This window comes from Triturus cristatus, chromosome 3_2 (genome assembly GCF_964204655.1).
Source record: "Triturus cristatus chromosome 3_2, aTriCri1.1, whole genome shotgun sequence".
NCBI classification, from domain to species: Eukaryota; Metazoa; Chordata; class Amphibia; order Caudata; family Salamandridae; genus Triturus; species Triturus cristatus.
The window spans coordinates 69324875-69352317 of NC_140584.1; the positions used below are offsets into that span (position 1 = coordinate 69324875).

General features: G+C 43.0%; 1 protein-coding gene across 1 annotated transcript in view; it reads left to right on the forward strand.

Annotated features, from left to right (window-relative positions):
- Positions 1-27443, forward strand: part of LOC146856812 (uncharacterized) — a 1211343-nt gene that overhangs the window by 692413 nt on the left and 491487 nt on the right. The window contains exons 19-20 of the mRNA XM_085646995.1: positions 16153-16279; positions 22907-23118. Coding sequence (XP_085503121.1) covers positions 16153-16279; positions 22907-23118 — 339 coding nt within the window. The remainder of the gene's footprint in view (positions 1-16152; positions 16280-22906; positions 23119-27443) is intronic.

A 27443-nucleotide genomic window follows, 5' to 3' on the forward strand; every position in this document is an offset into this window, starting at 1 on the left:
TGCACCTCATTTTTGGACAGCCTGATCCCTCTGTAGTACCCTCAGGCCTCAAGGCCCCTACCGATCTTCTGCTGGTGGGTTTGCCCTCAGCGCCATTCAGGCCTCAGGGAACCATTGACAGATCCAGAGTGGCATTGGTCAAGCACCCTCGACCTTCCCAGTGCCTGTGCCCCCGGCACCATCGATGGTCTGCAGTGGCTCCATCCCCATCGTCATATCTAACTCCCCCCCAGATCGGAGCCAGTGCCTTATTGTTATGGGTCTGATTGTGTGATGAATGGGAGGAGCCTATGGACCTTTATGAATTCCAACCCTTAGAAGACCCTGGGGGCACTTGATATGAGGATCTGGCAGATACCAGCGAACTGGACACCTCCCTAGACACTGGCTTGGTCTCTCGCCCTACCGTGGCAATGGAGGAGGATGCCTCATTCGCAATGGTGGTGAGGAGGGCAGCTGAGGTCCCGGATCTTCAGTTGCCCCGAGTGGCTGTCAAGATGAATGTAGAAGGTGCTTCGACCAGGAGTCACCCTATCCTAACCATGTATCCCCTTAATGAAGCCCTCACAGACGTCCTACTTGGTCACTGGTAAAAGCCCTGCACAGCTACTCCTGTGCATTGGACAATTGCCCGCTGCCATCGCCCCACCCCAGGGGACCTTAATTTCCTTACCCAATACCCCAACCTGGAGAGCTTGGTGGTCCAAGCCTTCACCTCCAGAGTAAATCCTTGAACATTCCATACCACCCGACTGGACAGGGAATCCAAGAGGCTGGATACCTTTGGGTAGAGTATGTCCTCTTGAGCCAGCCGTAGTGCTGCTTTTGGTGAACACTGCATGCCTTTTGGGGCGATACTCCCAAATGATCTGGGACTCTGTTATGCAGGTGCTGCCTATGGTCTCGGAGAAGGCCCGAGCCATACTCTGTCAAGCCTTTGCTTATGAGAGAGACTCAGCTAAGTTTGGATATGACCGACTCCCTGGGCGGAACGATTTCATAGTAAGTGGCCCATAGATGACACACCAGGTTGAGACTACCTGGCTTTTCAGGAGATGTCCAGGCCTCAATCATGGACATACCCTTTCATGGCTCCAGTCTGTTTAGAGACAAGGTGGACTCATCACTTCAAGAGCAGCGGCGCTATGGTCAGGCCCTTGGGACTTTCCATAACCACTCATCAACCCGAGCCCGCCTTTCTCTCCTTTCGTGGCCACAGAAGAGACTTTCAGCCTCGTCTCTACTCATCCAGCCACTACAGCGAGCACACTTTCCATCCTTTTCGTGGCCGAGTACACTGTACCCACAGACCAAGTGCGTCAGGTAGCCAGAGGTCAGCCCAGTCCACCCCCACCAGCAGCTGCAGCTATTTCCTTACGCCTACAGCAAGTGGCAGCCCTCTTGGTCATGGGAACCATAGAGAAGGTGCCAGTGTCAGAAGTAGGACATGGTTGGTACTCCTGCTACTTCCTGGTGCCCAAGAAGGATGGTGGCCTTCGTCCTGTCTTAGACCTTAGCCTTCTAAAAAAAGATTTCCTGAAAAAATAGAAATCCAAAATGCTCACACTTACTCAAGTCCTGTCTGCCCTGGACCCACTAGACTGGGTAGACACCTACTTCCATATTCCCGTCCTGCTTGCCCACAGGCATTACCTGTTTTTCACAGTGGGCAACAAGCACTTTCAGTTTGCCATACTCCCCTTTGTCTTATCAGTGTCCCTTGGGGGTGACTGCAGCTCATCTGCCGAGATGAGGGGTGTCAGTCATCTGACTCTTGAAGGCGAGCTCACCCCAGGCAATCGTCTCCCAACTTCAAACTATGGCAGACCTCCCGCACTCCATAGGGTTCACTATCAAAGTGCCGAAGTCACATCTGACTCCTTCTCAGTTGTTCTTTTTCATCAAAGCTGTTTTGGACACAGTGTGGTTGCGACCCTATCCTCTTGAGCAGGGAATTCAGGCTCTGATGCCAATGTTTCAGCCTCTATCCTGCAGTTGGTGAGCCTTATGGCCTCCAGCATCCTGATTGTGATGCATGCCCATTGGCATATGCGGGCTCTGCAGTGGGATCTGAAGTTCCAGATGGCACAGCATCAGGGGAATCTCTCTGACATGATCCAAATCTCAGAAGGAACTGCAAAGGATCTGCAGTGGTGGAAGATGAACCGCAATTGGGTCAGTGGCAGACCCCTTTCCCTACCCCAGCCAGATCTGACTGTAGTGACGGACACGTCACTCCTAGGCTAGGTTGGCTGCCTGAGGGGAGTGGAGATCATAGGACTTTGGTCTCCAGCAGAATCCAGACTCCACCTGTTGGAGCTCCAGGCCTTCCAAATGGCATGGAAGGCCTTCCATCAAGGACAGTTGGAACAGGTGTCTGCAACAAACAAGGTGGGATGTGGTCATGAGCCGTTTGTCAAGAGGCCCTTTTCCTTTGGACATGAGTGGAATGTCTGGTGGTTCAACAACTCGCAGTATCTCTGAACGCCAGGGTGTGACAAACTCAGCCATCGATGCCTAGTGGATCACAAAGGGCGTCTCCCTCTGGAAATGGTACAAGGTCTCTTTCAGGAGTAAGGATAGCCTTGGCTAGATCTGTTTGCTACTGCCGAGAACATGAAGTGTTAGCACTTCTGCATGATGGAGTTTCTCAAGAAGATTAGTAACAACCAGTCCCAAGTCATCCTTGTGGCTCCAGATTGGGCATAGAGATTCTGGTACCCTGAGCTGTTCAGCATGTATCTAGGTCCTCTGATCAGTCTGCCCCTTCAGGAGGATTGTCTGTTGCAGCAACAGGACAGGGTTCTGCACCCAAACCTGTCTACACTGCGCCTTCTTGCATGGAGATTGAGAAATTACAGTTGGCAGCTTTCGACCTTCCACTTACCGGTGCGTGGGGGTATTGCTCGTCAAAGGTTTCAGGATCCTGTCTGACACCTAGGGATTATTCTAAGTTAAGTAATATGCGGCTAGATAGAATCTCTACCAGAAAAGTCTTTACTAAAGGTAAGTAACTTGTTTGTTATTCCACAAACACTCTTGATACACCCAGGTAGTTTAGCTTCCACCTCCCACTTAGTTTTTAAACAATAGATATGATGCAGACCTAATTTAAAGCCGACCGCTAATCAATACTACTGGGAAAGTACATCAATGGGAGTTTCCAAATATATAGGTGCATCAGTAAATCAGTCCAAAGAGAGTAATTCAAAAGATTTTCTTCTATTTTCTTTATTTTTCTTCCAAAAGTTCTTGATTTCACACAAATTGGTTCGAACGCCAAACTTCATCAGGGCTGTAATATAATACATGGAAGAAATGTATGAAATATTTTTACAACTACCAACGTAAATAAAAACAGTTGAAAAACAGCACTGTGCACACAGGCCATGTCCCAACACCACAAACCCAACATCTGTGTGTTTTTTTTTTTAAAAAAAGGACACTGTTAAAAACATTTTCATACAATCATAGAGTCTTGAAAACAAGGGCTAAGAGAAAAGCCCATAACATACGATGTACTATCATAATCACATACAGCACATATATTTCAATTTACTAAGATTACATCTTAAACAAAAGAGAGAAGAGAGGAGCACCCTTATATCCCTACTTCTTTTAACCACTTCTGGTGTGTGTAGAGTACCATCTTCATAATCACCATTACATACAGTTTTATGTTGAAGCAATCTATTCTTGTCCACCAGTCAATACAACTGATAGTATAAAGATTCCATTATGATCAAAATTCATAATTACGTCATATCTAGTTATATTTTCTCATGTTCCAGTTCCATATTTCACAATTTATTATCCATATTCCTTAGATTTGGTAAGCCTCATGAGGTAACACCTTATAAATGAGGTATAATTCAATGCATATGCTTATTTGTCTTTGTATCTATTGGCCATATATCTTGAGAAAATATAACTGTAAAAAATAAGATTATGAATGTTTCCCATATTGGAATCTTTATACCATCTGTTGTATTGAATGGTGGACAAGAAAAGATTGCTTGAACGTAAAGCAGTATGCAATGATGATTGTGACGATGGCACTCTACACACCCGAAGTGGATGAATAGTGTAGGGATATAAGGATTCTCCTCTTTCCTCTCTTTTGTTTGAGATGTAATCCTAGTAAATTGTAATATATGTATATTATGTGATTATGAGGTCATCATATGTTGTAGGCTTTTCTCATGGGTCTTTTTTTAAGACTCTCTTGTTGTATGAAAATGTTTTTAACCTGTGGAAATATGGATTTTTCTGGTCAGTTATGTCCCCTATCTTGGACCCCAACGGTTCTATGTGCATGTATGTTCCCTCCAGTTCCAGTTATGAAGACGCAAATACATGTGCGTCCACCGTTAACATGTCCTCTTTTAGATCCGCCATGAATGAGCCGGATATTCCATTCCTAAGTACGAAAGGCCACCGCCTTTATATGGTTCACTTATGCCATTTTACAGTCCAGGCAAGTAGGCCCTGATTCTGTCATCAAGCTTTTCTTGCTTTCTGTCTCTGAAGCTCCAGTCTGAGCCTGCATCTGTGACCATGAACTTTGTCTCATTCCCTGCGCGGCTCACGAAGCCTGACATCAGCTTGCTGCCTGCCAAGAACTGTATTTCACCTTCGAAAATTATCTGCTCCGTTCCCTGCCCAATGCATTCCTGTCTAGTAGTTTAAGTAAACATTCTGCCAGCTACCGAGCAAAGGCCCGGTTTCTCTGTCTTTATGCAAGTAATTCATAGCCCTGTTACTATGGAAGATTCCTGCCCTCGCATCTAGTGTAGACACTTAGACGCTTGTACACGCACTAGCAGTCAGTATAGTCAGTATAGAATAAGATTCTACTCCAAGAAGGCCTCTCTTTTGGATAACTTAGTTCTTTAAACATAGGATGTTAGATATGATTTGGGATTAGGTTGACTTGACCCTCCAGACATCTGTCGCCACATGTAGAGCTAAATGTCAAGTCCCCTCCACCCCCTAGCTGCACATCAATCACACGTCATGCTGCTGCGCGCGCATTTCTGCCAAGTATTTCTGCTGACATTGCGAAATTCTTTCATGAAACCACCCCATTATGACATCATGCCTGATGACGTTCCTTTGTTACGCCCAATCACGCCCATTTTCAGCTACGCATGTAAAATGTTATCTTTGCTATCAATTGTTACGCCTCTCACATTTACTTCACTGTAATGCCTATTGTATAAAAGTGATTAATTATCAATAATGTATGTACTTCACTTCCTGAACCTCCGTGGTGATGGAACTTGGAGGCCACGATTTCGAAATCGTCCATTAGAATAAAGCCCATTCTGAACCTCTAATACCACGGATTCTGCCTCTTATTTATTGAGCTATTCTTATTATGTTCTGTATCAAATTAAGTCCCGGTAATTAAATTATTTACCACATAAATGGCGCCCGAACAGGGACACTTTCTCATCTCACGCGCCGGCGGTGCGTTGCAGGCCCGGTCTCCTGCCACAGCTGGACGGACAACAACGCGTACCAGCAGGATTTCCTGTATCTCCCTCCGGTCCAGCGGGGGCGACTGAGGCTGCGATCAACACCCAGACGAGGCGGTGAGAAGTGCGAAGTATCCCGACCAGAGCCTAGCTGAGAGAGCAAGATCCGAGGTATACAGAGGCCCACCAGGTTTCCGATGTCCTGACGTGTCCGAAGTTTTCGAGTCGAGTCCAGTCCAGTCCGGTCCAGTTCAGTTCAGTTCCGTTCCGAGGCCTTCCGTTCCGAGCTACCCGGTGAGTACCATTACTGGGGAGGCGTTCTGGCGTGCACATAAGTTGTGCCGGTCCAGACGGGTTTGGGTACACAAATCCGGTCTGCACTGTTTTAGCAGTGTATCTGTACTGTTTAGCAGTATATCTAGTATATCAAGTATATAAATTCAGAATAATTTCCGTTAATGTCGAGAATTATGTTTTATGATTAAGTTTTTTTAGATCGTCATCATCATCGCTGCTCATTTAAATGTTAAATGTTAAATGTATTAATACGTCCTGCATACTGTGGTGTGAATGACTGTTCATTATTGTGTTTTATTGTATTAAGTTTGTTCAAGACCAAGTATCAGACCAGTTCTCAATATGCCGCTCTTTTCGAAACTAAGACAGATCACCACTAGAAAAGGGGTACTCGAAGAAGCCGTTCCCATTCCTCCTAGGGACACTCCAGGGTACTTCATGTATCATAAACACGGCCTAGACGCTATATTATTTCTTGATCTATGGGTAGACTACACTAAGGAATTACCAGAAAGTCAGAGGTGGCCCGCAGCTGGGACCTGGGATGCAGAGTGCATCGTGAAAGTAGAGGAAGAATTATGGAAAAAGAAAGCTAGACAATCACAGAAAGACGCCATTGAATTATGGCGTAAAGAATCATATAGACGTACAGAAAAAGCACGTAGACAGGAAGAGAAGAGTAAAGAGAATTCAAATGAAGTTCGAGAAAATGTATTAATTGAAGAAGGTACACGAGTGAAATCAGAACAAGTAGACAGACAAAGAAATGCCCTTATGAAGGGTATGTATCCCCTTCTGGCCGAGGGATTACCTAAGGCTACTGCGGGGATACCAAAAGACTTGCCACCCCCATTATTTCCAATAAAAGTACATCCCAAGGGGCATCCTAGAACCGCAGAAGATGTTTTTCTTTCCTCATATTTAGATGACGCAGCTCCCGAGTATGCTAACCCCGCCCCACACAGACCGTCGGCCGGGGAGGTTCAACGCCAAGATCCTGTATCTGTATCCTTACAGCATCAAATACTGACACAAGTTCCGGCAAGCACGTCCGTTTCCACATCTGTTCCTACAGCTACTTCTATAGCTGTGTCCACACCTATAGTTGCTGTATCTCGTTCTACGAATCCTTTCACGCCCGATACTCCAGACGGGGCTACTGGAGGTGCTACCAATATTTTTTCTACGCCACCCAGAATAAATAAACTTACCTTTCAAGAGTCAGCACATCCACGTACCCCCAAACTCATAAATTCCCGCACGCTTAAGGAACTTCTTGTAGATTGTAGATATGACCCTGTGCCCGGCAAAGAGGACGAAATTATCCTGGCATCATTACGTATCAGACGAGCCGCGGTGTATTTAGGGAAGTTACCAGGAATGACTATGCATCTAGATAATATATATCATTTTGTCCAAACAGGGCGAGATTCTGAAAGTATTAACAGAGCTATGGAATACCAGAAAGTGGAGATACAGGGGGAACTGTTACGTTTCCTCATAAATTGTGTGATCAGAAATCAAGACCGACCGGGGGTAGACCCGGAAACAATGGAAACTCTTACCAGATGGAGCCAGAATATATCAGAAGGGAGACATGACAGGCAAAAATGTATAATAGCCATGTGCCGAAAGATCCGTAAAGAAATAGAACGCCTACACGAAGAGAGATTAGCGGTAGACCAGTTTGAACAAAACGAGGAGGAGGAAGGATCAGGACTGTCCACAGGACAGTCAGAAACAATAGCCTATGTAGGTAGAGGAAGATCTTGTAATAATACTAGATACTTTACTGATCCAATACGTCCGATATGTCCAGATAATAACAGGAATTTCCAAACACCTATAATAAATATAAGGTCCCCCGAGCATTCGTTCCAAGCCACTGACAAATTACTGCGAGAACGAAGGGGTTATCATTTTCTCGATTCTATGGATGAACAAGAATTAGCCAGGTCAGCCGTTCATTGGGTTGACAGTCCCGGAAAGTATGATGATGATACAGTAGCACACACATTTTTGAATCTCACCCCAGATGAACAGCGTTTAGCTGGGATTTATATGATTCAACAACTTCTTATACTATATAAAAGCCAACATTCAGATCCTGGTCCCTTACCTGATATATTGACTGAATTACTCACGAATAGATGGAAAGGTTCAGGTACTAAGTTAATTAAGGAAATACTAGAATCCAGAAAGCAGTACATTCTTTTTGGATGTCCAGAACATGTTTCACTGCCCATCAAGGAAAGACCGATGTATTACATGGACAGACAGAATCCCTTACGAGAAGTACACCCAATAAAGGGCGAGGACAATCAGTTTAAACGTGTATATGTATATACGCCCATATCGAAAATAGAATTGTTAGAAATGAAGAAAGTGGTACCCAGTCATGACAAAGACTCAGCGGGTTTCCACCGAGAAATTAAAGACATGTTACTCATGGGAAAGTATACCTATCCCGACATTATGACAATATTAAAGGTATTAATGCCTGCTGGCATTTATGAAAAACTCAAGGAAAAAGAGTGGGAGGTAGGAGACCAAAAGATAGATTGGACAGCATTAGAAAATGAAGAAAAGGCCCGAGGCCCAGGTTCGGGGCTTGGGGACAAAACTAAAGCACTGCCAGGTTTACTAGTACAGGTACTACCACGTTTATTAACCACGAAAAAGGAAGACTGGGGTGCAATCTCAGCCTGTAAACAAAAGCAAGATGAAGATACTAGTGATTTCTATGCCCGATTCGAAAAATGTTTTGGTATAAATAGTGGTATAAAAGCAAGTAGCGAGTCATACCCACATCTGTTTGTGACAAAATTAGTTGAAAATTCTTTGCCCCAAGTGAAGAATAGAGTATTAAAATTCGAGAGTACCTGGCAAGGTAATACCCCATCACAAATGTTACAAATGTTACAGTATCATCACAATAGAATTAGAGAGGAACAAGATCATGAACAAAGACGCATGAAAGACACGAAAATGAAAATGCTAGTCTCCCAGACAGTTCCAGCTGAAGGTCATAAAAAGGGTACGACACAGTCCGGTGATTCAGCAGGACCTGTAAAAGGGACATGCAACTATTGTAAACAGCCAGGACACTACATACACGATTGCCCAGTCCTGAAGCGTAATATCGCCACAGGTATTACAAAAGAAAGACCACGGCCACCTAGACAGGATCAGAATGAACAAGGAGCACCGCAGCATGCACAGTCCATGCCAGCTCCAAAACAGTCTATACAGTTTGTGCCAGCCGCACCAGCGTTGCCTGCTGCTGCCACACAAACCACGACACGACAGCTGTACCAGACCGCACAGTATGACTATCCTGATTACCAACGATATGCATGAACCAGCCTAGAGAGGGAAGTTGACTTACCCCTTATCGAGGTTCCTGTAGACCAAGAAGGACCTTATGTACATAGTGAATTATTAGGCCAAGATAGAAAATTTTTACTTGATACAGGGGCAAGTCGAACAACTATAAAACGTAGTGAAGTTCCAGGGGCACCCCTCTCAGGCTCACAGAATATTTCCCTTGGTTTTTCAGGAAAACCTATTGTTAATGAAGTATCACAGCCTCTTCCACTTACGATAGGACCCTTGACCAGAACTACAGATTTATTGCTTACTAAATCATGTCCAGAAAACTTGTTAGGTATAAAAACACTGAAAGCTCTAGGAGCTATAATATGTTGTTCTCCGGAAGGAGTAAGATTGTTTTTACGTGATTTCAAAGGTCACTATGTGTCTCGAGATATGGATTCCCGACTGCAGACTTTACCCACACATTTATGGGCACAAGGCCCTACAGATGTTGGTTGCATGAACATTACACCCTATCGAGTCACACTAAAGGCAGGAGTGGTACTACCACGAATGCGACAATACAAGTTACCCCCAGATGCTGTAATGGCTTTACTGCAAATCATTGACGAGCTTATTGGCCAGGGAGTGGTTGTGGAGACCGACTCCAATGTATGTAATTCGCCGATAATTCCGATTCTTAAACGAACTGATCCAAAGGCTCCCCCAGTATATCGATTGGTTATTGATCTGCGCGAATTAAATAAATGTATTGTACCACAATACCCCGTAGTTCCAGACATCTCTTCATTACTGACAGCTATTGATTCCGAAGCAACATTCTTTACTGTAATTGATCTCAAGAATGCCTTTTTCAGCGTACCAATAGATCCGGAAAGCCAATACTTGTTCGGATTTAGTTTAAATGGACGTAGCTTTAAATTCACACGCGCACCTCAAGGATTTACAGAAAGCCCCAGCATCTATAGCCAAGCACTGAAACGAGAACTTGACAGTATACACATGCCAGTCAACACTGCTCTGCTTCAATATGTCGATGATCTGCTGATCACTGCCCGAAGCGAACCTGAATGTGAAAAGGCATCACTGACGGTTTTACAATTTCTAGCCGAAAAGGGGCACAAGGTGTCCCCTTCTAAGCTGCAATTCTGTGTCCAGCGAGTTATTTACCTTGGTCACTCGCTGTCCAAGGAGGGAAGGCAGCTTACACCAGATCGCATTCAGTTAATAGCTAACATGCCAATACCCAAGACGCAAAAGGAGGTGCGGGCTTTCATAGGCCTCACTTCATATTGTAGACAGTGGATCCCTCAGTATGCGTTTCTAGCAAAACCACTCATTCAATTAACAACACAGGAGGCAGCCACATCGACTGTCCTCCCTTGGACTCAGGAACACACACTAGCTTTTGAAAGCTTAAAGAAAGCTCTATGCCAAGCACCTGTTTTAGCAACACCATGTTACAGAAAACATTTTACACTCTTTGTTACAGAACGAGAAGGTACTGCCTTGTCAGTACTCACACAGGAACAAGCAGGATCACACAAACCGTGTGCTTATTTTTCTAGTACATTAGATCCCGTAGCTCAGGCTTTGCCTGCGTGCCTGAAATCAGTGGCAGCGACAGCTTTAGCAATCAGACAAAGCGATGCCATAGTGTTAGGACATCCATTGACAGTACAAGTACCACACGCAGTAGAGGTTCTTGTGAATCGAACGCAAACACAACACTTGACCATAGCGCGACTTACAGGTTACGAATTAACATTGTTTCAGCCACATATAGAAATCAGACGTTGTAACACATTGAATCCTGCCACACTTTTACCCGTAAATGGAACAGACCCACTAGCTCATGATTGTATTGATGTTATTACAATAACGACGAAACCCAGACAAGACTTGACAGATGTCCCATTGTCAGATCCAGACCTGACGTTGTATGTAGATGGTTCATGTATGAGAACAGGTACAGGAGAGTTAGTGGCCGCTTATGCAGTCACAACAGACACCGAAATTATTGAAACCAAGTGTATAAATACCTTGTCCGCTCAAGCAGCAGAGCTCGTCGCTCTGACACAAGCCTGTATTCAAGCCACAAATAAAAAAGTCAACATATACACTGATTCACGTTATGCATTCGGAGTTGTACATGACTTCGGCGTGCTGTGGCGAGAGAGAGGTTATTTAACTTCTCACGGTGCCCACATTCAGCACGGACCCCTCATTCATGCCTTATTAGATGCAATACATCTACCCATTGCAATATCGATTATGAAATGCAAAGCTCATACGAAAATTACTGATATCATTTCTCAAGGCAATGATCTAGCTGACAGAACAGCTAAACAGACTGCTCAAACTCAAACATCCGACATGACAAAGACAATAGTCCAGACACCAACACATTGCATGATGGTTAAGGATCCCACTCTTGATGTAATTGACATACAGACACATGCTACTCCAGACGAAATAAGGAAATGGACTGAATTAGGAGGGATCCAAACGGATCAAGGATGGATGACGAAGGAAAAATCTGTATGGTTCCTTCCTGATTCAATGGTCCAAGTCATTATTAACACTGTCCATAGTCCAGCGCATCTAGGAGAGAAAGCTATGCTAGACAGCATTCAACATATCTGGTTCAACAAGCATTTACGAGCAGCAGCGAAACAAAAAGTTCGTACCTGTATGATCTGTTGTCAGTTCAACCCAGGAAAAAGCATCCCGTAGAGCAGGGTGGATTTCAGCCTCCTGATCACCCTTTTGAAATCCTCCAGATGGATTATATCCAGATGGAACGATGTCGAGGATTCAAATATGTTCTCGTAGTTGTCTGTGCTCTTTCCCGTTGGACAGAGGCATACCCGGTTTCAGATTACACTGCCCCGACTACTGCCAAACAGTTAGTTCGAGAATTCTTCCCACGATACGGTTTACCACGTGCTGTCTACTCAGATAACGGCCAGCCGTTCTCATCCGAACTCATGAAACACGTTTCACTTTTGTTAGGCTATCAGTGGAAATTCCACTGTGTCCGACACCCCGAGGCAGCAGGTCTCGTGGAAAGACATAATCAGACCCTGAAAATTAGATTGTCCAAAATATGCAGGGAAAAAGGTGTCGACTGGGTAATAGCATTACCAGTTGCACTCTTTTACATGAGAATGGTAGCACACTCTCGAACAGGGCTATCTCCGTATGAGGTGATCTTTGGCAGACCACCAAATATGTGGGGGACGCCTATACCACGTAAAATAACTGATATTGACTGTAATATGCTGACAGATTATTTGGCTTCCTTGATGTCTGCACTACAATCTTGTCGTTCACAGGTAGCTGCAGCTTTTCCTGACAACACTGAAGTGAAACCCCATGACGTAATTCCGGGGGATCTCGTTTTAGTGAGGAACTTTGATCGAAAGACTCAGCTGGATCCTAGGTGGAGGTCGCCACAATTGGTCTTGCTCACCACAAGGACAGCCGTGAAGATCGAAGGCAGAAAAGGCTGGGTACATTCAAGTCATATCAAGAAATTTTATGGACTACCATCAGATGTAAAACCTACACCTCGCGTGTCTTCACCCATTGACTCAAAACTTCCTTTGGTTGAAACCAGTAGTCACGAACATTATAAACTAAAACTCAGATCTAATCCGTCGGGCAATTCGATTGTTTAAGTCCTCTCCAAGGTGAAGCGGTTGAATTTGTCTCTGACATGTATCCCTTAGATCTGAATAGAGAAAAAACCCGAAAAATGTTGAAACGACATGCGTATTGTAAATCACTGCGTAGTCATTGCACAGTGACGTTATTAATTTTGTTTTCCTTAAGTCTTTTTATAATTATTGCAAGTATATTGTTGCACATATATTATCCTATTTCTAGACATGTTTATAATGTTACTGCTGAACATTCTTTTAGTGAATTACCTCCGCATGAATTGTCATACAGATTTGCGCTGCGCAATAACACTTTTATTAGTATGTTACATCATTCCCATCAGGTTAGCAATGCTACAAATTGTTGGATATGTGGCCGACTCCCTCCCTATCAGAACTATAAAGGAATTCTACCTCTTTTTCCATACCCGTTCACACACAACGGCTCCTGTGGAGCATGGTTTAGCTTAATTAATTCCTTAGATTCAAATTCTGCAGTTTATCAAGACAACTGGGTGTGGGGAAATCTGAACTTAGTTTTACTTAAAGTCTGCCACCCCAACAAGGAGGGACTTCCCAAAAGAACAGGAACTGATCTAGAAAATGAAGTATATGGATTAGGTAATTTTACGCTTAATCTCTTGATCTTGAATGTCGAATCCGAAGTCACTCCAAGTTTGCCCGCCATGTCAGTATTTCCAGTAAAAGGTGAATTATGTGTAAGAAAGAATGGTTCCATATATATGGGCCATAGTAGATGCACCACTGTAATAGAATTTAGTGATCAAGGCAAGTCGACATTCAGAGCTTCCCGCCATTCCTATTTTATATGTGGTCAGACGGCATATGTACGTTTGCCTCTAGATTGGGATGGTACCTGCTACATTGGATTCCTTTTGCCACCTGTTTTTCTAGCTCCTCCTGATTATCACAGAAATACTCATTTAGTACACAATAGAGAAAGGAGAGATCTCCCAATAGTCGATTACACTGAAACAGCATGGGAAAAATACACAGATTTCAATAAAGGTCTCTTTCCCTATATAGGTACCGTTACTATAGTAAGCTGATACGTAGATTAACTAGAACCCTTGAAGCAGTAGTGAACGAAACTATTTCCGCCTTAGGCAATTTAACAGAAGAGCAGTCTGCTATGCGGATTGTTGTGCTTCAAAATCGTCTTGTCCTTGACGTCATTCTGGCCGATAGGGGCGGAGCTTGTAGGGTCATCGGATCAAGCTGTTGCATTTTCATACCAGAAAATTCGCCATCTGTATATAAAGCTATAACCCGCCTTCATAAGATTGTAAGCCAGATACACCAGAATCCAGGCACCTGGACTTGGTCCGGTTGGTTTTGGAGCGTGTTATCAGCCTGGGGATGGAGAGTTCTATCCTTCCTAGGTATTGGCCTCCTCATACTATTCAGTTGCTGCTTATGCCTGCAATGTGGACCAGCGATTTGTGGTCTGTGTGCCACATCGTGTATTCCACATCAAGATTTTCGTTCAAAATCCCGGAAGAAGAAAGAAGAACAAATGATGCTATATGAACAGATCAATGGATTGATGAAGATTGATATCTCTTGACGGGCAAGTAGGGGACAAGGAGGGAATGTGGAAATATGGATTTTTCTGGTCAGTTATGTCCCCTATCTTGGACCCCAACGGTTCTATGTGCATGTTACAAGTACATGTATGTTCCCTCCAGTTCCAGTTATGAAGACGCAAATACATGTGCGTCCACCGTTAACATGTCCTCTTTTAGATCCGCCATGAATGAGCCGGATATTCCATTCCTAAGTACGAAAGGCCACCGCCTTTATATGGTTCACTTATGCCATTTTACAGTCCAGGCAAGTAGGCCCTGATTCTGTCATCAAGCTTTTCTTGCTTTCTGTCTCTGAAGCTCCAGTCTGAGCCTGCATCTGTGACCATGAACTTTGTCTCATTCCCTGCGCGGCTCACGAAGCCTGACATCAGCTTGCTGCCTGCCAAGAACTGTATTTCACCTTCGAAAATTATCTGCTCCGTTCCCTGCCCAATGCATTCCTGTCTAGTAGTTTAAGTAAACATTCTGCCAGCTACCGAGCAAAGGCCCGGTTTCTCTGTCTTTATGCAAGTAATTCATAGCCCTGTTACTATGGAAGATTCCTGCCCTCGCATCTAGTGTAGACACTTAGACGCTTGTACACGCACTAGCAGTCAGTATAGTCAGTATAGAATAAGATTCTACTCCAAGAAGGCCTCTCTTTTGGATAACTTAGTTCTTTAAACATAGGATGTTAGATATGATTTGGGATTAGGTTGACTTGACCCTCCAGACATCTGTCGCCACATGTAGAGCTAAATGTCAAGTCCCCTCCACCCCCTAGCTGCACATCAATCACACGTCATGCTGCTGCGCGCGCATTTCTGCCAAGTATTTCTGCTGACATTGCGAAATTCTTTCATGAAACCACCCCATTATGACATCATGCCTGATGACGTTCCTTTGTTACGCCCAATCACGCCCATTTTCAGCTACGCATGTAAAATGTTATCTTTGCTATCAATTGTTACGCCTCTCACATTTACTTCACTGTAATGCCTATTGTATAAAAGTGATTAATTATCAATAATGTATGTACTTCACTTCCTGAACCTCCGTGGTGATGGAACTTGGAGGCCACGATTTCGAAATCGTCCATTAGAATAAAGCCCATTCTGAACCTCTAATACCACGGATTCTGCCTCTTATTTATTGAGCTATTCTTATTATGTTCTGTATCAAATTAAGTCCCGGTAATTAAATTATTTACCACAAACCCCTTCATTAAAAAATAAAAATAAAATAACACAGTTGTTGGGTTTGTTGTGTTGCGGCATGGTCTGTATGCACAATGCTATTTTTAAAGTGTTTGTATTTAGATTGGTAGTGTAAATATATTTCATACATTTGTTCTATGTATTATATTACAGCCCTGATTAAATTTAATGTTTGAACAAAATATGTTGGCTGAGGCTTTGATTGTACTAATTTGTGTGAAATCGAGACCTGATGGAAGAAAAATATAGAAGATACAAGAAAATCTTTAGAATTTTTCTCTTGGGGCTAATCTATTTTGGATGCACCTCTATGTGTAGATACTTGTTAGTTGTTGCCTTTGAACAGCCTGCACTGTTTTTGCTACCATTATTTTGGCCCTGGGTCACTATGACTGTTGGGGCTGACTTTATGCCACTCATTTGTATGGCATGGAGCACATTTGTAAAAGCCTGCTGGCCTACCTCTGGGGGTAATTTCATCCATCGTGTGACTGCCACATCTCATTCATAGTTTAAGTGGATTAACCACTGCTAACTGTGGCGCAAATGCCACGTGTTTCTTTTGCAGATCGCTCTTCCAGTCATTATCCGGTATACCAGAAGCAGCATTTGTTTAACAGCAACCCCCAATGGGACTTTGGCGCCTTCCGAAGACTGGATCACCTGATTCAAGAGACTCAACTAAACATAACCTGGTAAAAATACTGGCATTAAAACAATGACTTATTCCAGAAGATCTGGCAGTGTTTTGGCATACAACTGGGACAAATCATTGTGTTAGCTGATGGGAAATTTGGTCTTTTGCAGTGGTTTCTGGGTGCAGGGCATGTCATCTGACCATGCCCTGTGCTCTGGCCGGGTCCCCAGAATGTGCTGTACAGGCAGGAAAATGTTTTCATTAGGCAAAATATTCTATTTACCGTTTCACAGGAGGTCTCTCTGATCGCTGATTAGTATGTCTTGGTGGTAGTTTGTGTGCAAGAGAAGCTTGGAATAGATTAAGATAGGTGCCTTATTCCACACCAGACAAACAAGAAGGGTTCCTTATTGGACTTGATTTGGGATAAGTCTGTATGTACCAGGTAACACTGTTCAGGGTTCAATCAAGATGAAGGCTCGACCCTTCTTCAAATCTCAAGGAACACTGTCTTTCATTTTCTTGGATTGTTTGAGCAACGTGGAAAGGTTAAAAACAGAACTAAAAAGAAGGTTTGAAAACACCTCTTTGACTTGGCATTTTATTTACTTCATGGTTTATCTATTAACACATTTATATGGTCCACATTTAGTCACAAGAACAGCAGTGCATGTTGTATAGATTCAACAATGTACAATAACAAAAGTTACTACATCCCAACGGTGAGACCATACTAGCCTGCAACAGAGGCGATAGGAGAATTGACCTGAGAAAAGTTGCAAACTTTAAAAAAAAAAAGGGAACAAACTGACATAATAAACATAATTTATAGGAAGGATTTACCCACATTCTGGGGGTGGAGATGGAGAAGCCTTATTTTGAGGGTATGGATTTCTTTACTCAAAGATATGTTGGATTCTTAAAGCATGTGGATCAGGAAGAACCAGTAACTGTGAGCACGTTTTTGAAGTAGGGTATTGGACCTAAGTGACTAGCCTAGATGATTAGGCAGAAGGCCTTGAACATAATATGTGCTTCAGGAGAAGCCAATGGAGTCTTCAGGAGTGGTGAGGAGTAATTGTTTATGTTACAAGACATCTGCAAAGTGGAGAATCAGTTTAACTGTACTCAAAAATAATTCAGCAGCCCTTCCTAAATTTTATCAAGTACAGTAATATGTGACCCCCAAGGACTGGATTCTGGTGCAGATTCTTGTGTGGAATGATGTGCTTTACTTTCCTAAGTAAGTTACATTTAGAAATTGAAGTTTCTGGGATTTTGTCCACATGGTAGTTTATGGTTTATATCTTTCTATTAGAATTTTCAGTGGGAAAACAATGTGAAAATCAGTATAGAAATTGTCATTTTTCGGGAAAAACAATTACTTAACACCATGTTAACCCTTTCCCTCATAACCCTCTTTCAATATCTCCCATTGCTCAAAAAAGATTTTACAGCCAGTATTCTGTATAGTTACATTCCAAACTCTCAGCTCTTAGGAGGAAATGTCCCAAGACAGCAGTGCCCCTAATAGATCTCTGGGAATTACTACCACCCCACATGTCATTCCACATTGCCACCCCCTCAGTATGCAAGTTTGAACTAGTTGAATGCCAGCTTAGAAGTGTAGCTATGGACAGAAATTAATTACCAAGTGAATATTCAGGATGAAAAGTCAATAGTCATGAGGAGAAATATCTTCATTCTGCTGGGGTTTAGAACTGGGAAAAACAAGAATATCCTTTTCAACAACGTAAGTTTGTGTACATGGAGGTGAAGACCTGCTCCAGCAAAGACATGGCCCTCGAAGAAGGTTAAGGCCTTGCGAAGGAGCACAATAGAAAAGCCCGCCAGAACCCGCTGGTAAGGCTGTAAGAATGGATACTGAGCTGCGCCATAACATAAACCCATCATCCATGCAAAGCAAATGCTAGAGGCAGCGATAATCAGATATGAATGCATAAACATACTTATTGGCAAGAACGAGGGTAGTGCCACAAGACCTCATAATCGGATGAGATGACTCGAGCGCAAGCACGGCGTTGTGCGTACAGAATTAACAGGCTTCTGTGGACGCAACAAAATCCATCGAAATAGTGAATGTCTTCAATGGGTGCCTAAGGGAGTACGAAGTACAATGTAGCCGTGTTCCTGAAACCACCACTGCCATTCGACACCGCTAGGAGGCAGAGTATTGCCACCAGATAGATTGCATGGATCAAGACATTTGATGACTTCATAGATGGCCTAGGAGAGGCAGATGATAAGAAAATCAATAACTACTTAAAGAATCTTGCCGGAGACAAAAAGTAAGAGAAGCGCTGAAGAAAATCTCGCAGACTAATGCAATATCATACCGTCAGATCAAAGAAGCATTGGGTACCAAGTTCAATCCAATGTCGAATGTCAACTATGAAAGGTATATTTTCAGTCAAGCAAGAGAGCAAGCTGATGAAACAATGGATGAGTTTGTTGAGAGACTTGACATGCTTATCAAACACTAATCTTAATGATGAAGAAGCCATATGCCTCAGAGTCTTTGATGGCTGTCTTTCAGACTCATTCAGAAGACGCGTGCTGAGAGAGACTCTCAGTTTGGAGAAAGTACTAATGGCTGCAAGGGCTGATGAAAGAGCTGATTGACAAGCTGCTGATATGATGCTGGAACAGTGAAAATACTGAATCAGCATTGGTCATGAAAAGCAGGCACAAGTACGAGGTAGATGTACACAAGTTGATATGTCCAAAGAAGAAAAAGGTGTGTTTCCGATGTGGATTTTCGACTTTTCCTCATGAAGGTAAATGTCTAGCCATAGGACAGATGTGCACAGGTTGCAGTACAGAAAACCACTTCATAACAGTTTGCAAAGCAGAAGAGAAACCAACTGTGTCACAGTGAGAAGAGAAAATAAACGCCAGAAGGTTCCAGTAGCATTCTTACCACGCCCACAAGGCCAAAAAGTAACATCAGTTACGATAAGTAGAAACCATTTAAAGTTGATTGTCATCAAGTTCATCCTACAAAGGCTCAGCCAACGTCATTACCAAGCACCAATAAAGAAGATAGTTGTGCGATGATGGTATTGACCAAAGAATGACATGCACATGTAGGTTTGGCTGCTTGCAGAGAAGAACAAAAGACAAAGACAAGCCAATAAATGAAACAACAGCATTTATTTGGACCCTGCCCTAAGATTACAGTAAAGGTCAACGGTTGCCCCAAAACCTTTATCAAAGACAGCGGTGAGTCAATTAACATCATGCCTGTCGAAAGGTTTAACAGCCTGCCTCCTGTGCCACGCCTCAACAAATCCGACAAAAAGGTAGACAAGTGGGCTGGCGCCAAACCATTGCAGAGTCAAGGGTCGTTCATAGCAACCATGCAACATAAGACATCGTCAGTGCAAGAGGCAATTCACGTTCTTTGGGTAACGTCATCCAGTGTATGTCTACTCAATTTTACCACTCCTACTGACTTTGGACTGATATCCCTCAACTATAACCTTCATACTCAATTTGAAAATGTGAGTCAGTTCTTGTTGTTGTTTCGTGGTCTAAGAAGGCTTAAGAAAATGAAAGTGCAACTTCATATTAACATGGACATTCACCCTGTTGCCCAGTGTCACACCAGAGTCACTTTTCACTTGCAAGAAGCCGTTGAGAAAGAATTGGAAACGCTGTTGAAGCATGACATCATTAAGCATTCTACCGGTCCTATGCCCTGCATCTCGCCGATGTGGTGGTGCCAAAAAAAGGATAATGGAGGTGCGGATCTGTGTTGATATGCGCCAGGCCAACAAAGCAATTGAGAAAGACATCCTGGTCAACACATAGCAGACATGATCATGCAGCTGAACGGAGCCAAAGTATTCTCCTGTCTTGACCTGAATAAAGGATACCATCAACTCAAGCTAGAAGAGACCTGCAGCGATAATGACAACTTTTTCGACTAATCTGGCATTGTAGCCACCAACAGAGCCCTAAGAGACCAAGTTTGGTTCCCGCACCTAGATAAACGATTTGAGAGGAAACTAAAAGAGTGCCATCTTTGCAACTGCCTTTCCCCTAAATTGACGCAACATCCATTGGCAATGTGTGACCTTCCGGCACATGCCTGGGAAGGAGTTGCGATTGTTTTCTTTGGCCCCTTAGGAAATGGACATCATCTCATGATAGTCATTGATGAGAATTCACTCTTTCCATTAGTAGAGGAGTTATCATCACTAACCCATGACAAGGTCATTCAGCGGCTAGATGACATCTTTGCAGTGTGGGGCATCCCCGCCATTCTCCAATCTGACAATGATCTGCCATTCAAAAGCAAAGAATTCAAGGAGTTTCTAGTCCGACTCAATGTCAAGCATCAAAAGAGTACACATCAGTGGCCCCAAGCCAATGGTGTTGTGGAACAATTCACGGGTACCCTCAAAAGGGTAGTTCAATGAGCATCAATGGAGGGAATCGAGTTGAACCAGGCCCTGTGTCAAACCCTCTTTGCTTATCGTTCAACTTTTCACTCCACAACTGGTGAGAGACTTGCCACGTTGCTATTTGTGAGAGCTATTGGAACCACACTGCCACAGTGGACAGCTGACCGATCTATGAATGCTGATAAGGTACATGTCATAGAAACTTCTCAAAAGTGCAAGTCGAAAAGATATGATGATCGGCGTCAACAAGCTCCAGAAACAGTCTTTGATGAAGATGACTTGGTCCTGGTCAAGCAAAAACGAAAGTGGAAAACAGATACTCCGTTTGCTGTTAATCCTCTAAGGGTTGTGACATGCAAAAGACATATTGTGATGGCGCATCGTCCCGGAAAGTCCATCACACGAGACTCGTCACACTTTAAGCACCTACCTCGACATTCGTCAGCTCCTCAAATCAGGAATGAGGCAACCCCATCTAATTGTCCAGATCAAGCATCGGAACCTGTGCCATTGATACAAAGAGTGCATCTCAACAACCTCATACCACTCAATATGGCCAACTAGTGCGAACACCTCGATGACTTATTGAAGAACTATGATGTGACTTGTTTATACTTTTTATGTAACAAAGGGGAAGATGTAGTGTTATAAGTCTAGGGGCCATATGTAGGTGGGCTAATACCGGTCGGTAATGGCCGAAAATCAGTAAATTTCCTGTTACCGACCGGTATTTAGCCCTTTGCGATGTAGGAGGCTGGATTTAAGGATTCGGTAATTTACCAATTCGTTATTTTAAGGAATCGGTAAATTACCGAATCCTTGAATCCTATGTATCGAGCACTCAAGTGAGTGCATTTTTGGTTTAAGGATTCGTTATTTACCACCAACTACAAGTTGGTGGTAAATACCGAATACCTTTCCAAAAGCAATTTTGTACTTTGTTAAAAGTGCCATGTGGCAGACATGCATGCACTTAGGGCATGTATGTGCGCCACATGTGCACACATGCACGATTAAGGGGAGCATCAGGGTGTCAATGTGACACCCTGCCACCCTTGAATATGCTCCCCCTATTACCGATTTGGTATTTACCGAATCGGTAATAGTGAATGGCTTCCCATTCATACCTATAGGCCTCCAGCCCCATAGGAATGAATGGGAAGGTATTCCTTACTACCGATTCGGTAAATACCGAATCGGTAATAACGAATATTACCAAATCGGTAAAATTTACCGATTGTTTACCTACATTCTATTTACTGATTCTTAAATACCGAATTGGTAAAATTCGGTATTTAGGAATCTGTGAATAGAAATTACCTACATATGGCCCTAGGTGTGCTAGGATGCTTGTGGTTCTGGGCAGACTCAACAGAAGAATTATGTAGCTTGCTGGAAGGTGTTAAGGTATGGTTATTAATGGTTATGATGTAATGAGAGTACAGTGTGTGATTGTATGCTGAATAATAGAGACTTCTGTTATAGAGCTCTGTGTGTGGCATATTTATTTGCATACTCCGGGACCGGGGAGGGCACTACAGTGTAACCCACAGAACAGGTTTATCTTAATCAAAAGACACGCATTCCCATTTCCCAAGGCTCACAGAGGATTTATGAGCTAAGCCAAAATTGGAAAGAAAGACAATTTTTACATTGGCACCTTCAGGACAGAAAGTTTTGAAAAAAGATCTGAAATGAGAAAGGTCTAGTGAGTCAAAGTGGACTTTCTTAAGAGTCAGACTGATGCCATTCAAATTTGAACACAAGGGGAGGAATCCATAGTTTAGAAAGGTGTTTATGATAATACAGACTAAAGTAGCAGTTGATATTATTTTTAACAGAGAGCCTGTGGTATCTTCCTGCCTGAGTTAATTCATGCACATAGCTGGAACTGAGGTGAAGAAAGATATGGATAAACGTTTGTTAAATTACAGTTGTAAATTCTGATCATGACCTTTTCTTGTCCTCTATTATATCCTCACTTCTTGCACTCTGCTGAACCTTAGCCTCCTGTATCTTCCTTTTTCTGGGTTATTCTCTTGACTCTTCTCATTTTTCCCTTTGGGTCCTCTCTACCATGATTGACGCTTCTGTCTCCTGTCTCCTCAGGTTCACTCTCCTGCTCTTTCTCACTTACTCTGTTGTCTGCTATCTCTGCTTATGTTTACTACTCTGTTTTCCTTGTCCTTTGGTTTGGTCTTTTGTCTGTAGTATTGCCTCTTATCAGTTCTCCAACGTGTTTGCCTTTTTTTCAGGTTTGCACACGCTTTTCAAAGCCCTGGCAGATATGTATTTTTGGACAATGGAGGAGAGGATCGAACATTAATTGTGGTTGTAAACGAGAGAGGTGTTGTTTGTGACCCGTCTGCCGCTGCTGTGCAGCCCTCTGCCCCTTACCAGCTGGCCAAGCACGGCATTCTGAAACAACGCAAGCTCAACCTGGCCCCAAACTGGGTGGTTATAACAGGTATTTCAATTCATAATTTTTATGGCAAGTCCTTTAAAACCATAATCTGAGAAGAACTTTCATTACGGGGTTTTGAAACAAGTATCTGGAATAAAAACATTCTGGTGTATGAGCTCTGCTATATAAACTTCTTTATTTATGCTAAATTATGGTATCAACACTCATATATCTTATCAGGCACCAACAAGCTCAGGGTTTGTCTGGGCATATATCTTTGTCTTTACTCTCATGTATGTATCCCAGTATAGTTATCTCAAACCCAGTTGTCTCAGCACAGTTGTGCCTGGTCCGGTTATCTCAGTGCACTTGTCATAGTGCAGGAATATGAGTGCAGTGATATTAGAAATAGACTTTTAACACTGTTATCTAATTTCTAAGATGTTGCTAAGTATGTGATCAAGGCCAACCAATATTCATTATTTTAGCCGCTAGTGTTGCTTGTCTCATTTTCAGACCTCATTTTGGGGACCGGGGCAAGCAAGAGCTACAGGGCCTAAGCCAGGACAGCTGAGTTAGCTTGCATCTAATGTCCATCCTATTGTGGATCTGCAAACTGGACCAAGTAAAACTCTTTCAGCACTTTCACTGGCAGTGATGAAGAGCCATTGCAGGCTTTTTTCAGGGAGGTAATGTGGGGTGCTTGAAGCTCAGAACTCAACAATCACCCAGCAGCGCAATAATGGATTGTCCAACCCAGTGCTTGCCTCTATTAAAAATAAGTACTTTAATACATACAGAAAACTCAACACTACAGGTAATAGATCCAGATACTTCACTGGCATTGTTTAACTGTACTTAGGGCTAGGGTTACCCCCTTCCCTCCTACTTTCACTCTCTCCTATGAACATTGTTCGAGCTCTGTTTTGGGCAGATGCCGGGCACAGATTCAGTGTTACTCCTCTGTCGAATTTGAGCTCTTAGTTACTTTTATTAGTCCCAATTGTCATTATCTCTCTACTGTGGAGTTTCATCTGTTCAAGTACTGTACGGACCCGCAGTACACGTCTGACTCTCCTTCCATCTTCCGGGAGGGGACACGCTTGTAGTCAGTGCTCTGACAGCAAGGTCGAGTCTGTATTAAGTAATAGAGGAAGAAGCCAACCTGAGTCTGTCTAGGCTCCAGCATCATTGCAGGTCTCCGGCTGGTCCCCTGTGCTCAAGCGCATGGAGGCCAACCTTTTAAATCAAGACGCTGAAAAGACTCTTCAATCGATTCTTTTTGAGACCCTTGCACTACTTTTTGTGAGGTTTGACCTCAAAAGGATCACCAGTAACCACCCAGTTAAGTCATGAGAAAACAGTTTTAAAACTATCTTTTGAATAAAGAGCAAGTCTGAACCCCCTGTTCACAGGGTCCACGGGAAAGCAGGAGCTACAGGGCCCAACCATAGGGGTGGAGGCCTTTTATTCCTGATGTCCCAGGGCCAAACCTACTGTGGGGCCTGAGCAACTTGGCCAAGAACCCCTTCAGCTCTTGACTGTCTGTGGTACTGCGGGTCTGTAGTGAATGTGCTTTTCACTAAAAGGACACACCAAAACCCTGCACTCCCACTTTGGAGGAACATATACCACTGCACTTTGAAATAATACACTTTGAGCAGCACTCTCTAAAGATGAGGAAAGGACACAGCACTCCCTTTAGGTGAGGCAAGAAAGCAAATTCAGGTGCATTTATAGTAACACACACTTTGAGCAGCACTCCCTAAAGACGAGGAAAGGATGCAGCACTCCCTTTAGGCGAGGAAAGAAAACAAATTCAGGTGCATTTAAAATAACACACACAAGTTTATTAATGAACGGTAGGCTAAATATATCAGTAAATGCAGATTCCCAAATGTCAAGTGACCTAAATGAACAATTGAAATAAAATGCAGTATATACAAGTAGCAAAGAGTAGAAAATATATACAAAATGGTTAGGAACACCTCACCGATTGAATTTGCATCATCCTTGCCAACTCAAGCTGGGGAAGCCCTTCAACAGCCCAGGAAGGATTTCAATCAGGACTCAAGTTCCGTCACCTCCTCAGCAATTCGTCTATTCTGTGGTGAACTTCCATTTGGCCCTCGAAGGTTCCCAGCTTAAATACCATTACTAAACGTGAGGCAAAGCTTCTAGAAAACCTTGCCCCCTTCTCATTAGAAAAGACAGAGCTGGCTGTACCTGTCTGCGTCAAGTCCAAGACGGAGGATGGCCAAGCTCCTGTATTTTGACTCCGAGGCAGAGTTGTACATACCACAGATAATATCCAGTTCACTTTGGTCAGTGAAGAGCGATAAACAAGCGAGGAGCAGAAATATGCCCTCCCCATTATGCAGCTACGTGCGAGCACAGAAAATGGCGTCAGTTCAGAAAACTGAGTCAGTAAAAAGGATGACATGAGGCCATGTCAAAGCCAATAATAAGACCTTCATAATTCAAACAACTTGAAAGCACTGTTGTTCACACAGAAAATCTTGAAGCAAGGCAAAGTCAGAAAACAAGATGACATGAGGCCATGTCAAAGCCAATAGTAAGCACTTATATTTCTCATAACAACTTGCAAGCACTGCTGTGCACGCAGAAGCAAGGCAAAGTCAGAAAACAAGATGACATGAGGCCATGTCAGAGCCAATAGTAAGCACTTATAATGCTCATAACTGTATAACACAATACACATTTCTGCACAACTGCTTATAGCATCACATACTTTATCTCTCAATGTACAACACCGAGCACATGTGTGCACCACCACCCACAACACTGTACTTCGAGACCAAAAAGCACATTCCACACCTCTCTCTCCCTCTCACGCCTTCAAATGCACATCCCGCACCTTCTATTCTTGGCAAGACTGTTCTACTCCAGGACAGCTCCCACTGAAAGACAGCAAGATTACAAGAAAGAAGAGAAGCAGGCATATGCAGTACCGTCTTACATTAAGGCAGGGTAAAATAACACACTAAAGTCAGTTAAAATGATGGTAGTCGAAGGTCATCACAGGGTGCCAAATCACAAGAGTGCCTCTATCACTACATTCCACCCCATGACCTTTGACTATCATCATTCACATATATCAAAAACTGAACATCTTAACTAAAAACACAGCCATGATTGAAAAACCCAATTTAAAGCACAACTATGTTTTTAAAAACACAGTAAAACAGTAAAATCATAAAAGCATGTGAAAATCACTTCAAAACATGTCTTAACTGAAAAACACAACTATGATTGAAAGACTGCATTTCATAACTGAAAAACACAACTGTGAGTAAAGAACTACATTTCCTAAATACATGTTGAAGCAGTAACTCATGTGCTGAACTGAAAGCACAAGTATAATACTGTGAAAGCATAAAAGCATGTAATAATCAATTCAAAGCATGTAGAAATAGCTCATGCATAACTGGATACTCAGCAAGAATAAATGTTTGATGAATACACAAAATAAATGCATCAAGCTTTTGAACTCGGCAATGCTTCTAATGTTTCAAATGGCTAATACTGGAACTTCTACTGATGATGCAGCCAAACCTATATATTAAGTGCTAAAAAATAAAAGCAACATCAACAGTTTCTTTTTTATCTTAGACTCAAAAAACATTTCTGTTGTTCTCCTTTTTTTTAAACAAACAGTCCCTCTGTGTGAAAGACACACAGCCTTCTTGCATTTAACTTCATCTCCACTAAATCAGTTCATCGGTCTTGGCAAAGAAGGTCCGTCTGATCCATTCAGCCACAGGATGTCAGCTTGCACTGTCCGGTGATCACTCCAAGCTTGGGGGAGTCCCACCCATAGGGGGCACACATATACCGACATCAGGCACACCAACACGTCACAGTATGATGACCTGGAAAAGAAACAAGCATCATACTTCTTGCAAAAAACATTTTTTTTAAAACACACGTTGTCTTGTCCCTGTTTTAAGTCTAAAGGCACAATATTATCATTCCTGCCTGCACTGTTCACTGCTTGCTTTGGGGAATTGTCTCAGAATTCTACATAAGCTTTAGCCTCTGAATTCTTGGTATTGGAGTGAAACTCTCTTTTTCCCTGTACAGTAAGAAGGGCAGGGGCAGTCTCCTTCCTGACTATTTCTCCACTCACTGCTGGATACATGCTCCCTTTTTCAATTGGCAGAAACCCAAGGCAATCCAGCTGCTCTGTCTGCTCTGGTAATTTTCCTTTCTTCAACTCTCCCCACACCTTCTGTGGGACTGGTCTGGCTTGTGCATTCTGACACAAAAGAATCACAGTTCTGAGTAAATCTAGGGGGATATGGATCCCTTCATTTTCTGCCCACCTGTTTGTATGGTCCTTATCTCCTAGGTGCTCGTATTTAGTC